Here is a 14318-nt window from a genome sequence, read left to right on the forward strand (position 1 = left end):
AAATTGAACCTAGACATTTTGAATGTTCAAAATACTATGATTATCATTTCTTAATAAAAGTTTTGTGCGGTTCTACGCTTCCCATTATCCTCTGGAAGTACAGAAATGCCCAACAAAGACTGTATCGTTTAGTGCTTAAAGAAGTAAGAAGGAATAAGCTTTGGCACAACCACTGACTCTTTGTGTGACCTGGGGCAAATTTCTGAGTTTACGACTCTGTGTGGTGGATGTAATAAAGGCTAGAAGTAATATTAATGTCTACTTTAACATTTATAATATTGTTTGCAATTCACGTGTGAAAAGTGGTACATAAGCCAAAAAAAATCATCATTGGGCCAGATCCTGAAGTTCCTACTCAATGTTTACTCGGGCAAAACTTTTGTTAAAGTCAGTGGGAGTTTCCCTGAGTAAGAAGTGCATAAAAACTGGTAAAGGAATTCAGAATTTGGCCCATTCTTTTTGTTATTGGTTGTTTATTCCTGGATTGTTCAAAACCAGAACATATTGGAAATCACGCACAAGAAATCCTGATTTCACTAGATTTTGAGCCAGTTTCCAAACCAAAATGATTCATAAGCTTTGGAGAAGTCTTACATGTTCAGGTGACTAATCTGTGCATAACCCATTGTTTCTCTTTCCTGTCTTTGTTGGTTGTAATTCCCATTAGAACTATTAGAGTTAAAGGTACACACTGAGTGAGGAAGTAGGGCCAGTCTCAATTACACTGGTGTAAATCAGGAATAACTTTAGTAGAGTCACTAAGATTATATCCTGGCCCTTAAAGCCTTGATCCATCCATTTTCCTTTCAAATAGTTGTCACTTAACAGGAAAATATTCAAACTTGTCTGCCTAATCTGCATCCGTGGGCCAAATTCTGCTTACACTTACAATGGTGTAAATCCAGAGTTGCTCTATTGAAACAGGCATTTATGTTTGCAGATAGTTTCATACATAAAAGTGGCTTTTTGTATGTGAAAATATCTCAGTCACATGAAACATGCCTATTTCTGTATACAGATGTGGTATATGTATGTGTGTTGGTGTGTCTATAAAGAGCATACACACATTGTTTGTTTGTTTATTTATTTATCTGCTATTTATATTACCATAGCATTTAGGATCTAGTCATGGATCAGGACCCTACTGTATCAGGCATGATACAAAATACATATTTTGTGGCTGCAGTTTGGGCACCCAGCTTTGGAAATGTAGCCATGGGTAGTCTTCTGCTAGATCCGTCCATTTATTTTTAACCTTCTACAAATACCCACAGAATGTTAAGAGATCTTTAATTCTCTCTCTCCTTCTCTCTCTTTTCAGCTGTTGTCAGTGCCATCCCAGTGCCAACACTAGAAAGTGCCCAGTACCCAGGAATTCTGCCATCTCCAACATGTGGATATCCGCATCCGCAGTTCACTCTCCGGCCCGTGCCATTCCCAACACTCTCTGTTGACCGGACTTTTGGAACAGGAAGAAGTCAGTACAGTGCCTTACCTTTTATTTTGATGTTTGTTTTCTGATGAAGTGCTTTGAAGTGGTGTTTAGACTGGAAATAAGGCATACATTTTTAGTAGTGAGGGTAATTAATCATTGGAACAGGGGTTGTGTTGGATTTTCCCTCACTGGCAAATTTTAAATCAAGATTGGATGCTTTTCTAAAAGATCTGTTCTAGTGCAAACGGGAATAATTTTGTGAAAGTTCTATGGCCTGCAGGAGATCAGACTAGATGATATCAATGGGTCCTTTGTGACCTTGGAATCTCTGAATCTATGAAATAGCAAACACAGTATTAATTTCTTATCAGGAGGACAGTATACTTTAAAGGAAGGCTTATAACTAGCTTAGAGTTTGTGTACACATTAATTTGAACAAAATGACATCTCACCTCATGACTGGGTTCCTCTGGGTGTTTTTTGGTATGAGCCAGTAATAAAAAGGAAAATATCTGCAGTTGTGTAGTACAGTATAATTTTGAAGTGTAGTAAGAATGCATGCAGTCTTTGCAGTTAATTCCTTCCTCTCAAAGTTAACCAGTATACAATATAAAAAGAATACATTGTGGGTTGCATTTTCAAAAAGCACTCCATCCTGGCCTAACTTGAAATCAATGGCAAAATTCACATTGACATCAATAGAAAAATTCCATTGATTTCAGTGGGAACAGAATTAGGCCAATGTTGATTGGTCTTCAAAATCCCACCCAGCATTCTCTATATTAAACCCAGGTTTGCCAAAATTGCACTAATATTTTCTTACCAGCAGATTTGTTCCTTATAAAACATTGTCATCATATACTCCTTAAACTCAGTGTTCATCTGTGTTTAATTAGGCATTCTTGTGCATTTGGAGGATCAAAATATTATGGTAGAGAGCTCGTTAGTTCATACCAGGTGGACTGAGAATACTGATCAGGAGGGACACCAGAAAGCCTTGCTTCACACCTCTTCTTAGAGGTTGAAAGTTGTTGCACCTCTTCAGGATCGTCTGTGTCAAATCCCCCAAGTTTTAAAACCCCTTGGTTTGTACCAAAACAAGATTTATTAAGAATTGAAAGAGAATTGGATCAAAATAAAAAATAAAAATCTGCATAATGTACCTAGCCTTAAACTCTGCACCAAGTTATCTAGATAGGTCCAAGCCATGTCATTAAACTTGGAAGAAATAGTTTATGCTTCTGGAGAATGCATACTTTTACCAGCTTGCCCCTTTGTCCATGACAGTTTAGCAGGGCAGCATTTCTTAGACTCAGGCATCTCGTATCATCCTTTGCCCCCTCATCCTCTCAGTTTACTTTAAACTGCCTTCCTATGGCATCTTCCACAAAGATATTACCATATATGGACCCTTCAGGAAGGATATAACAGTCTTGCATGAAATAATAACACCTATCTCTTACGTAGCATTTTTCATCAGTAAATCTTAAAGCACTTTACAAAATGGGTCAGTATCATTATCACCATTTTACAGATGGGAAAACTGGGGCACAGAGAGGTAAAATGACTTGTGCAAGGTCATCCAGGAGGCTAATGGCAGAGCTAGGAATAGAACCCATGTTTCCTGAATTCCAGACCATTACACTCTCCCCTAGCTCACACTGCTTGCCGTGGCATAGATTTACCAGACTTATATTCTTTAGAGAAATAGATTGGTGTACTTTTGTTCCTGTACTCACTTTACATACGCACATAACAGTTGTCCCTCAGCCTCACCTTCACACCTTATTTTGAAATAAGCAGTCCTAACATCATGGGCCATATGTTCTAGCCCAGGAGTCAGCAACCTTTCAGAAGTGATGTGCCGAGTCTTCATTTATTCACTCTGATTTAAGGTTTTATGTGCCGGTAATACATTAAAGGTCTTTAGAAGGTCTCTTTCTATAAGTCTATAATATATAACTAAACTATTGTTGTATGTAAAGTAAATAAGGTTTTTAAAATGTTTAAGAAGCTTCATTTAAAATTAAATTAAAATGCAGAGCCTCCCGGACCAGTGGTCAGGACCCGGGCACTGTGAGTGCCACTGAAAATCAGCTCACGTGCCGCCTTCGGCACGCGTGCCATAGGTTGCCTACCCCTGTTCTAACCTATGACCATGCTTTTGCATGTTCATTATCCTAGCTCGGGGACTCATATTGTCTTATAATTCCCTCTTAACGTTATTCTACTCTTCAGTATGAATTACTGACATATTTATGTCAATCTATCACACACATTTTTCATATTGCTGGCAGTCTGTGCTGCTAGTTCATGGAGAATAAATTCCATGAGTGGTTTTTCTCCTGTTTGATTTTTGCTTTCAGTCATTATGGTCAGACTCAGAGACACTGGCAATTGACATTTCAGTAGAAGGCTTATTGGTAGACTGTGGGCCTAGATGTTCTAGCCAGGAACCCAGTATCATTGTCACCTTCTTCCCCTACAATATCTGGATCCAATACAAGGCTAAATGGTAGCTGCCTCCTGGCTGGAGCAGCTGACTCCTGGCTGGATGTTTCTGTGTGAGAGTATAGACCTCCCTCACCCCCAAATTATCACAGAGTTAACATGCGGAAACACAGGGTCTTCAGCTTTGTGATGTATGGACACCAAACTTGGGAGGAGAATTTTAACTTCCCATTACAAGATGTTGGATTCTGCCTACCCATGGAGATGGAAGAGAAGATTGGCAGATTGGAATGTGTGGTCTTTATCCTGGAGAGTTTTTTTTAAAAAAATGTGGATGCATGGGCAATTGCACCTCTTGATAGGCACTTTGATAGTGTTCACTGGGGCAATGTGGAGCAGGGATCGTACATTTCATAAGTATGTTTCATGATACATTTCACAAGGGATTATATATTTAATAAATTGTCAAAAGTATAGGCATGCACAAACTTGCCACTCCCCTGAAGAGCACTGGACGGGAGGTTGGTGTCCTGTTCCCCATATCTTGTAGATGGCCTCCCACAGGATGGATTGGAACAGGACTGCCTCCTTTTGAGAGAATGCCCTTTGCTCCCCTCTCTGGACTCTGCTAGGTCAGCTGCTATCATCTTGTCCTCCTTGTGGCGTTACCTCATCTTTTTTCTAATACCTCCAGACCTCTCCTGTGACCTCTCACAGCATTCACCCCATCAAGTGCCTTCATCCACAAACAATTATTTTACATTGCCAGACTTCTCCCCAGAGGATGTCATAGCACACCTCAGTCATCTGATCAATATCTTACCCTTTTCTTGTGAAAAAAAAATGCACTTTTGAACTGAGTCTAACCAACCTACCCACCCTGGAATCATCACTGGAAGCAGGTGGTGAGAGCAACTGAACATTTCTGTACAGCCATGATTGATCCAAAGCAGATATTTCTGCAGATCTCCAGTAGGAATTGTGAGGTACTACTCTCAGAATGACATCTTGAAAATTTCTGGCTAAATATTTCGTTTTTACACAGCAGAGTAGAAATGAGGAGAATTATCTGTGGATAAATTCCCACACATGCAGCAAACCAGGTGCAAAGTCAAAGAAGACATTGTTACTTCTGCAGCATCCATCAGAGATGCAGGAGACTCAGCTGCAAAATATGACAGAAAGGAGCACCACAAAACTCCATACACAAAAAAATCCATAAGGCAGAAACTATTTTCATATATGTTTGTTTTATCAAATAACCAGCCAAGCAATTTCCTAGCTTTCTGTAACAGCATGGTGGGTTAGCCTTCTGCCTGAGTGGAATGGAGGAGAGGCTAGATAGATAGATAGATTTGTGTGTGTGTGTGTGTGTGTGTGTATGTATGTGTATGTATGTATGTACATTCCTGCTCTCTCTACTAATGCTCCCACCACTGAACACAGGGACTGGCAGCAGCACATAATATGAAAGAATGGCTGCGCTCCTTGTTGCACATTTCCTTCCTACACACTCAGCCAGCAGACAACATTAAAAAGCAGCTGGAGAATCTGCTTCATGTTTGGCTCACCTTACCAGGTCTCCCATATGGCTTCTCTCCTGCAGAAAATGGTTTCAGCAAAATTACTCTAGGATTCTGACTCAGTCATATCCACTTCTTTGTCTTAATCTGATCATGTAGGGTTTTCTTGACAGTGAATGGCAATTGAAGATCATACTAGGGAAGGTGCATAAGGTATATTTGTATCCATTTGAACCACACAGTGAAAACCCCATGAGACTCTTGCCCCATTGCAGCAAAGTTTTAAAAAAATGAAATACATGCACTGTAATAATTCCTTTGCGGTGAATTCTACCTGCTGTACTACATGGCTGAACATGCTATTGATCAGGATGTAGCAATCTTTGAATACATCATGTGGAATGTCATTAGGGAAAGTGTTGCTGTGCATTCTGTAAAGTGGACCATGCTTGAACACCTCTTTCTGTTCCTGAAACCATTCATGGTTGACCTCAAAGCTTCCAGTGTTGAAAATCTTCCTTAAGCCAATTTTTACTGTTCATCTTCTACTGAGAAGAAAACTTTAAAAAAAAAAAAATGAAGGGCTAAGTCAGAATCAACCAGAACCTCCTTGAATAATACATCTGCTTGTTTGTTTTACACTATCAGTGAAATTTATATAAGCCAATTATTATAGATTTGCTTTTCTATCCTTGCTGCCAGGAAATATATGTGTGTCATATTAAGGTGGCTTCACTCTGTGCTGCAGTTCCTCCTAACCATTAGCCTTCACCTAAGGAATCTGTCCGGTCTCTATTTTGAGCTGTTTCCCCAGAATCCTGAGGTACACGTTAAAGATTGTGAGATGCCGTGGCCTGCAATGTCATCAAACTTGCAGAGGATGCTCAGGTTTGTCTCCTCCCCATCAAGCACAGACAATGCTGTCCCCTTGAGGTCTCAGAATTTGAGAGAAAAGAACAACTGGATGAGACCTGATGATTCATCCTTAACTAGGAAAAACACTGAAGTGGCACTGGTCAGGAAGAAGCAGTTTTAAGGACTAGTACAGGGGTTCTGAAACTGGGGGTCGGGACCCCTCAGGGGGTCGTGAGGTTATTATGTGGGGGATCATGAGCTGTCAGCTTCCACCCCAAACCCCACTTTGCTTCCAGCGCCGAGACCCCCTCTCTGCCAGGCAGAAGCTAGAGGCGATGCGTGGAGTTTTTTGCCAGGGCATGCCTGGGGAGGCATGACTCAAGCTACTGGGTGGGGCATGAACCTTTAAATTGTGCCCCCCACTCTCAGCAGGCACCAGTTGTCTCTGGCAGAAGCCCCTAAGCCCACCACCCTGCCGCAGGGCAGAAGCCCTGAGTTCCTCCTCCTCTGACTGATAGATAGAGAATGGAGAGGCCTTGGGGGCAGGAGGATCCATGGGCTGCACTTTAACTGTCAAAAGAGCCGCATGTGGCTTGCGAGCCACAATTTGGCCACCCCGTTCTATGCCATCTATACCAATATTCTAGTCATGAGATTTAGCCCATTGAGTCTCTGTGATGCCAATTATGTCAAAATTTAGCTTGTGGACTAGTACTTCCATATGTTCTGGTCTATACCCCCAACAGGTCTTGGTTTGATATATTTGAGAAGTATAATGATATCAGATGTATGAACTGTTCACTGTATATCTTTTACTGGGTGATATCTTTGAGAAGTACTCCCACTTTGAATGTGGCTGTTAGCTCCACTCTGACATGAAGTCAGAGATAAGCCCGGGCTATACCAGCGTATGTTTAATTATGAATGGCAATCATGACCCAGAGGACAGGGTACCAGACTGGGATTTAGGAGGTGTCAGTTTTATTACTAGCTCTGTGTGACCCTGGGCTGCACTTCTCTGTGCTTCTGTTCCCCCTCCCATGCGTTGTCTGTCTTTTCTATTTAGATTATAAACTCCCTGGGGACAGGTTCTAGTTATTTGTATCGCACCTACACAATATGGCCCTCATTTCAGTTAGGGCCTCTGGCTTTATTGTAATACAAATAAGACTAATAAATTTGCTAGAACACCAGTTTTATTCTCAGGTGAGAAGTTTAGGTATTTATATTTATATTCTTGGGGAAAAGGTGCTGTGGGTTTTGGGTTTTGTTTTTGTTTTATTTTTTTTGCATTTGCTAGAATAAGACAGATCCAGCTTCACTGTATTCAATAGAAATATTTCTGAAGTCATTTATGATGGACCAAAGAATTCATTTCTGAAAAAAAATATCTTTAAAGCTGCTCTAGTTTGTGTAGAGGAATCTCACTAGATTGTCATATGCGGCTCGGAGGGTCTGTAAGTTTGGCCACTCCTGGCATAGAAGGAAAAATTAAAAAAAAAACATGGCATGTTTAGCCTTGAGAAAAGAAGACCTGATAGTCTTAAAATATATTAAGCTTATAAAGAGGACTGTGATCATTTGTTTTCCATGTCCACTGAAGGTAGGACATGAAATAATGGGCTTAATCTGCATCAAGGGAGATTTAGGTTAGTTATTAGTACAAACTTTCAAGCTATAAGGATAATCAGTTAAGCAATGGAATAGACTTCCATGGGAGGTTGTGGAATTCCTGTCATTTGAGATTTTTAAGAATAGGTTAGACAAACACCAGTTAGGGATGGTCTACGTTTACTTGGTCTTGCCTCAGCATAGGGGGCTGGACTATATAAGCTTTTGAAATCTCTTACAGGCCTATGTTTCTATGATTCTATTAGTCTATATGCAAATGCAAGAGAAAAGTAAAAGTATACAGTAGAATGCTGAGACTATGTTAAGTCCACCAGCTGCCTCTTGTTCTTCTAGTAGACAGTTCATTCCTTTTGGAATCCAGAAAAACATGACAGCAGCAGAGGATTTGAAGAAGTAAATAAATCTTCCACATTGTAAATGGAGCTTACCTGGACATAAAAGTCCTCCAGTTAGGGTCTGATCCAAAGCCTGTAGAAATCAGTGGAAGGTCCTCCTATTGGTTTAATTGGGGTTTGGATCAGGTGCCAAGGTACAGCAATTATTTTTTTTTTTTACCTTGTCAAAGCTCTTAACTTCAGCAGTGAGGACAGTTGGGACCCAATACAATGTTTTTCATATTCAGGATTCTCTGAGAGCCTAGCTTCCATCAAAATCCTATTTTTAACTACAATATTTGTTCAAGTAATCAGAATTCTTCTGGGATTAGACATCAGTGCAGGGTTTCGTAAAGGCAAATGTCTAGCTTCTAAGTGGGAAATTGAGGTAACTGGATCGTGTGGTACCAGCAACAGACTCCTCTTCATCCATTATTTAAATAAACTTTCAGAGCTTCCATCTTCCATTCCCTCAGGAACCTGAACTAACTGTGAATTGATGGCTCTCATTAGGTTTTCAAGCATGTATGTTTTATTGTTTTAAAACTCCCTTCTCAAATACTAGACATCTTCCTCAGACAACTTACTTTCAATATTTACAGCCCAAGTCAAGCCTTCTAATTTTTATGGAATCCTTGCCTTCAATTGTAGATGGAGTGCTCAACCCCATCAGGTAGTATAGTATTATACTTTTGTATAATAAAAGTTATTGTAGTCTTCAGATTTTACAACTGTGCTTCCCTTCCAATATCCATCACCATCTTTCATTTCTAGCCCACTTGGATTTATACAGAAACTTTCTCAGGAGCTATATCTAGTGCCCATTAATGTTAAGAATATCACTTTCTGCACTGCTGGTGCCAGCTGATCAAGTTTTTCTCTCTGAGACCATAAACTCAGAAGATAGCAGGCAGGTCAGTGGAGGTTAGCAATACATGCCTGCTCTCTCTTGTCTGTGCGTGTGGGTCAGCAGACTCCCAAAAGAAGTGGATTTGAAGGACGTGATAGCCTTGGGCACAGTAGAAGAAGTAGGCTCTTCCTAATATCATGAAAGAAAATGTGAGGCCAAGAGCAGGAGAAAAAGACAAAAGGCTGGATTTTTTCCTTTAAGCACAGCTGTGAGCAAGGAGTCACCCTCAAAGACCTTGCCACTAAGACACACACCTTTGAGTCACAATTCTCCAGATTCTCCTTGGCCAGCAAGTAGTAGGGATGGAGCCAACATACCACCATTCTCCATCCCTACTATTTGCCAACCTGCTCCCACAGCACTAGTTTACCTCTGTGCACCAAGTCAGAGATTTAAAGGTGCTTTTACTCTCCTGCACTGGCATGTGGTCCAAGTCAAAGCCTAGTCCAAAGAGAACAGTCAAGAAAGAAGAGTAGAAGGGGCACACAGAGCAAGGGAGTGGACGGAAAGAAGAGTGGAGAGCCAGTCAGTGGCATCATTAGGCAGAGAGCACTGAAAGTGAGGACAAGGAAACTTCACTACAACCAAGTAAACTTTTACAGACTACAAATTATTGTGACCTTGGTCACATCTCTGCTGGAATTCCAAATTGCTGGAGAGGTCTGCAATATTGCCTCAGGAACAGATACAAGGATTCTGGAACAAAAATCCTCATTTCCATTTTTCAAAATAATTTTACCACGTAGTAGGTTGTAATTACTTATATACATGGACATTAATTATTATAAAGTGCCTTGAGATTTGTCTTGGCTCTGTAATTACATGTTATTTCTATAATGAGTTCTGGAGTTCCAGATCCTCTAGAGCATTTTCATTCCCAGTATAACAAGTAGGCCAGATATCTAAGTGTCAGGAAGGTTGTTTTCTGTAGTAGAAGGATGAGCTGTTTGGGGTCTTGATTGTTTGTTTGTTTTTGCTTTCTGGGCTCCATCCACAAGATTAACAGTTCAGCTATGAGCCATTCTGGCTGGCACAGATATTAAGGAGTTTTTACCTTAATATCAAGACTGGACAAATCCAGTTTGCCCAAAATAAATATGTCCCTCCTCTGATTATACTTTGTTAACTTGTTTGCACCCTTCCACTGCTCTGTTTGCAAGTAAGGTAAAGATTTTTAGTCATTTAGGGAAGCTCTAGTGAGATTCCTCTACACAATGGGTCAGGATTTTGGAAATCCTCAGGAAACACAGTAGAGCCCAGGGCTGCAGGGCCTCCATGAATTTGCCTAGGATGCAGGATCTGGAATGGGAGTGTTGAGACACTGTGCAGAGCATAAGAACATAAGAACGGCCATACTGGATCAGACCAAAGGTCCATCTAGCCCAGTATCCTGTCTTCCGACAGTGGCCAATGCCAGATGCCCCAGAGGGAATGAACAGAACAGGCAATAACCAAGTGATCCATCCCCTGCTGCCCTCTCCCAGACTCTGGCAAACAGAGGCTAGTGACACCATCCCTACCCATCTTGGCTAATAGTCATTGATGGACCTATCCTCCATGAATTTATCTAGTTGTTTTTTTAACCCTGTTATAGTCTTGACTTCACAACATCCTCTGACAAAGAGTCCCATAGGTTGACTGTGCATTGTGCAGAAGTGGCCAGCACTTGTGACAGGGGAGAGGGGATTCCTGGCCATCTTTCTGTTTAGTATACTATACCCATAACCATGGCATAACCAGCCAAGGTTTCTTCCTCACAGTCTTATTCCCCCATGGATAACTCTAGTTGGGCCTGTCGTGGTAGATAGAGGTGACTCGGATTTACTCCTTGGAGACTTTTACTACTTCAAAACTAAAATTCTTCTCTCAAGTACAAAATAATCTATTCCCTCCACCCTCAGATTTTTTATTAATCTATTGGAAGAACAACTTCATTTGGACAGTGTGGTACCCTTGAAGGATGTCCTGCAGTACAATAGTGGCTTATTGATGGTGCAATATTGTTTCTCCGTATAAAATAGCAAAGACCAGTACACTCAGTGACTTAGAGACAGCACTAGACGGAGGACTCAAACTTTTTACAGATTGCAGATAACTTTGTAAAGTGAGATACCCAGGGAGAAATCCTGGGTCCATTGAAGTGAATGACAAAACTTCCATTGACTTCAATGGGGTCAGGATTTCATACCCAGTCTCCACACAGATTAAGTGACATCTGATCTTACTCCCTCGTTCTCACTTTCTATGCCTCAATCCCTCCATATACAGATGCAACGAGATACCTCTTCCTCCAAGTTTCTCAGCTCCTGGGTTTTATCTTTTGGATAAACTAGGGTGACCAGACAGCAAGTGTGAAAGATTGGGACAGGGGTTGGGAGGTAATAGGAGCCTATATAAGAAAAAGACCCAAAAATCAGGACAGTCCCTATAAAATCAGGACATCTGGTCACCCTAGGATAAACAAACAAACAAACCATAACCACTAAGATCCTTTATGGTCTGTTAACCTGACCATATCACCCCAGTCTGTCAACCCTTCCGCTATCCTCCCTGCTCAACTGGACCCCACCTTCTTCATGTTTTTCCTGCATACCACATGACCTGCTTGCAGGCTCAATCTGAGAAGGAAATAATTTAACATCGCTCTTGCTCTAAAGAGATCTGTAGCCAAGAAATGAATGGGCATGGAAACTGAACTACCATTTGCCCCGCAGGCTGTCCAGTGAAACTACTGACAGAGCAGTATGGGGAAATTTAAACCATGCCATTGCTTGTCCTATGCCTGTTCTGTGCATAGCATTTTATGTACCTTATGCTGGGTACTATCATAAGAGAACTCCATGTTTCAAAAACAAAACTGGCTCTTTACTAATAGAACTATTTACAGAGGTTCTGCAACTGCAGCTAGCTTTCCAGCTATGTGTACACAGACTGACTTCCTTTGCCTCCTCCTGACTCTTCCCTCCTGCAACCTTTGCTCTTCCCTCCAAGTTCCGTGACAATTTTAGATTTCAGGACTCTTAATCCATCACCTTTCATAAGAACTCAACTCACGTGAATTTTTTTTAAGTTTAAAAAAAAATGAACTCAGAGCATTTATCACTTTCACAGATGGCCCATGACTGTGCAAATAAAGTGGATTACAGCATTAATACAAATGCCCTTAACTTGTTTAGAAGCGTTGGCACTGTCACATAGCATCTCTTTTATCCTGACACTGTTCTTTGAAAATATCACTGAGCAGCTTCTCTGTAGCTCCATTTGCAATATGTGCATATTCTCAGTAACAGACCATGTTGTTGCAACTACAAAAGCAGTTTCTCCTCCCTTGGTGTTCACACCTCAGCTGCTAGAAGAGGGCCTCATCCTCCCTGATTGAACTAACCTCATTATCTCTAGACTGATTCTTGCCTGCACATTTATACCTGCCTCTGGAAATTTCCACTACATGCATCTGACAAAGTGGGTATTCACCCACGAAAGCTTATGCTCCAATACATCTGTTAGTCTATAAGGTGCCACAGGACTCTTTGTCGCTTTAAACAGTTGTAATCACACTCAAATTACCAGTCTGGCTACAAAGCAGACAAAAAAAAGAAATTATTTCATCCACTGAAATGTTTTCCTTTTCTTTCATTTTTCTTTCACATTACTTTAGCCAAGTTTGTTACTCTGTTTTGGCATAGAAAGTTCATGAGAGAGGTAATTTTTGAGAGCCTTTTATAAGAAACACTCGAGAACATAGAGTAACCTTGATTTATATTTGAAGGTTGACATGGCATGTTTAAATCACAGAAAAATTGACTTTGGGTATAGGATAATAAAACAGCAACTGACTGCTTTGGCACAGTGAATATTACTGCTGTCTCAAGGAAAAAATGATGTTGGTATTTGGTTAAATAGAAATTAAGTCCCTTCTTTGTCTTCAACTCTCATTAGCTGTGGCTATAACAATAATATTGGGCAGAATGTAAAGAGTTTCAGCAGCTGGGATTTCTGTCACTATCCGTATGATATACTTATGATTTTGGTTGATATTTAGAATTTAAAGGCACCTAGACCCATTAGTGATGGGAACTTAAGAAGTTTGTATACAAATAAAATATACAGAGGGAGCGAAAAATGTCATTTTCTGTACTTTATTTGAAGGACACTTTATTGCAGCACTTCTTTGAAAAAAAAATGTTTACATATTTCTTACAGCTCCTCAAAGGTTAAAGGCTGGCACTTCCCATTCTTTGGGAAATGAGCACAAAAGTAAGAAATAGGATTTGGAAAAATATTTCAATAATAGTTCATTTTGTTATTCCCTAACAGCGGTGAGTGAAGGACCAGTTCCACAACAGCCATCCATGCTGCCACAGACACAGCCTGAACATGCCAGCAACGAGGACGCCCCGAGCAGAACGATTCCCACAGCCTGTGTCCGGCCTACACACCCTCTCCGCAGCTTTGCCAACCCTTTGCTACCTCCACCAATGAGTGCAATAGAACCGAAAGTCCCTTATACACCACTTTTGTCTCAAACAGGTAATAATTCAGGAAAGAATGACTGATATTATTTATTAGCCACCAAGGTGCAGTATTCTATCTGAGCCTGGATGCAGGGATTATCTGTCTAAGGTACTTATCTGCCCTCTGCCCTCAGAATAGTATGTGAGCACCTCATAATTTTAAGTTAGTTATCTTCACAATACCCATGTGAGGCAGGGAAGTGCTGTTATCCCCATTTTAATGGTGGGGAACTGAGACATGGAGAGACTAAGGGCCAAATATTTAAAGGTATTTATGTGCCTAAAGATGCAGAAACACAAGCCTGCAGGAATCTAGGTAGGTGCTTTTGAAAAATCCCTCTTGGTACTTAGCTGCATCTTTAGGAGCTTAAATACCTATACAGACCTGGCCCTAAGTGACTTGCCAAAGGCTATGCAGGAAATTCTTGGGCAGATTAGGGATTTGAACCTAGATCTTCCAAGACCTAGACACTGGATTATCCTTCCTCTTTCTGCAGTAGGGCTTTGATTTTTGTTCTGCTTATGTTCCATTGACTGCTATCATTTTACGTTTTGCATTTAATTGGTATTGCGCCGGGACCTGGCATGGATGTGCAAGGAAAGTGAAGGACACAAAGACCTTCC

General features: G+C 40.8%; 1 protein-coding gene and 1 long non-coding RNA gene across 6 annotated transcripts in view; one reads left to right on the forward strand and one right to left on the reverse strand.

Annotated features, from left to right (window-relative positions):
• DCC (DCC netrin 1 receptor) overlaps nt 1–14318 on the forward strand; it is a 555466-nt gene that overhangs the window by 515259 nt on the left and 25889 nt on the right. For all 3 annotated transcript variants that reach the window (XM_039544135.1, XM_039544134.1, XM_039544133.1), the window contains 2 exons: nt 1322–1477; nt 13498–13710. In XM_039544135.1, the coding sequence (XP_039400069.1) occupies nt 1322–1477; nt 13498–13710 (369 nt within the window). The remainder of the gene's footprint in view (nt 1–1321; nt 1478–13497; nt 13711–14318) is intronic.
• The window catches only part of LOC120407873, a 72063-nt gene that overhangs the window by 44327 nt on the left and 13418 nt on the right, over nt 1–14318 (reverse strand). The window lies entirely within an intron of this gene.

Source organism: Mauremys reevesii, linkage group 6, assembly GCF_016161935.1.
Source record: "Mauremys reevesii isolate NIE-2019 linkage group 6, ASM1616193v1, whole genome shotgun sequence".
Classification (NCBI taxonomy): domain Eukaryota; kingdom Metazoa; phylum Chordata; order Testudines; family Geoemydidae; genus Mauremys; species Mauremys reevesii.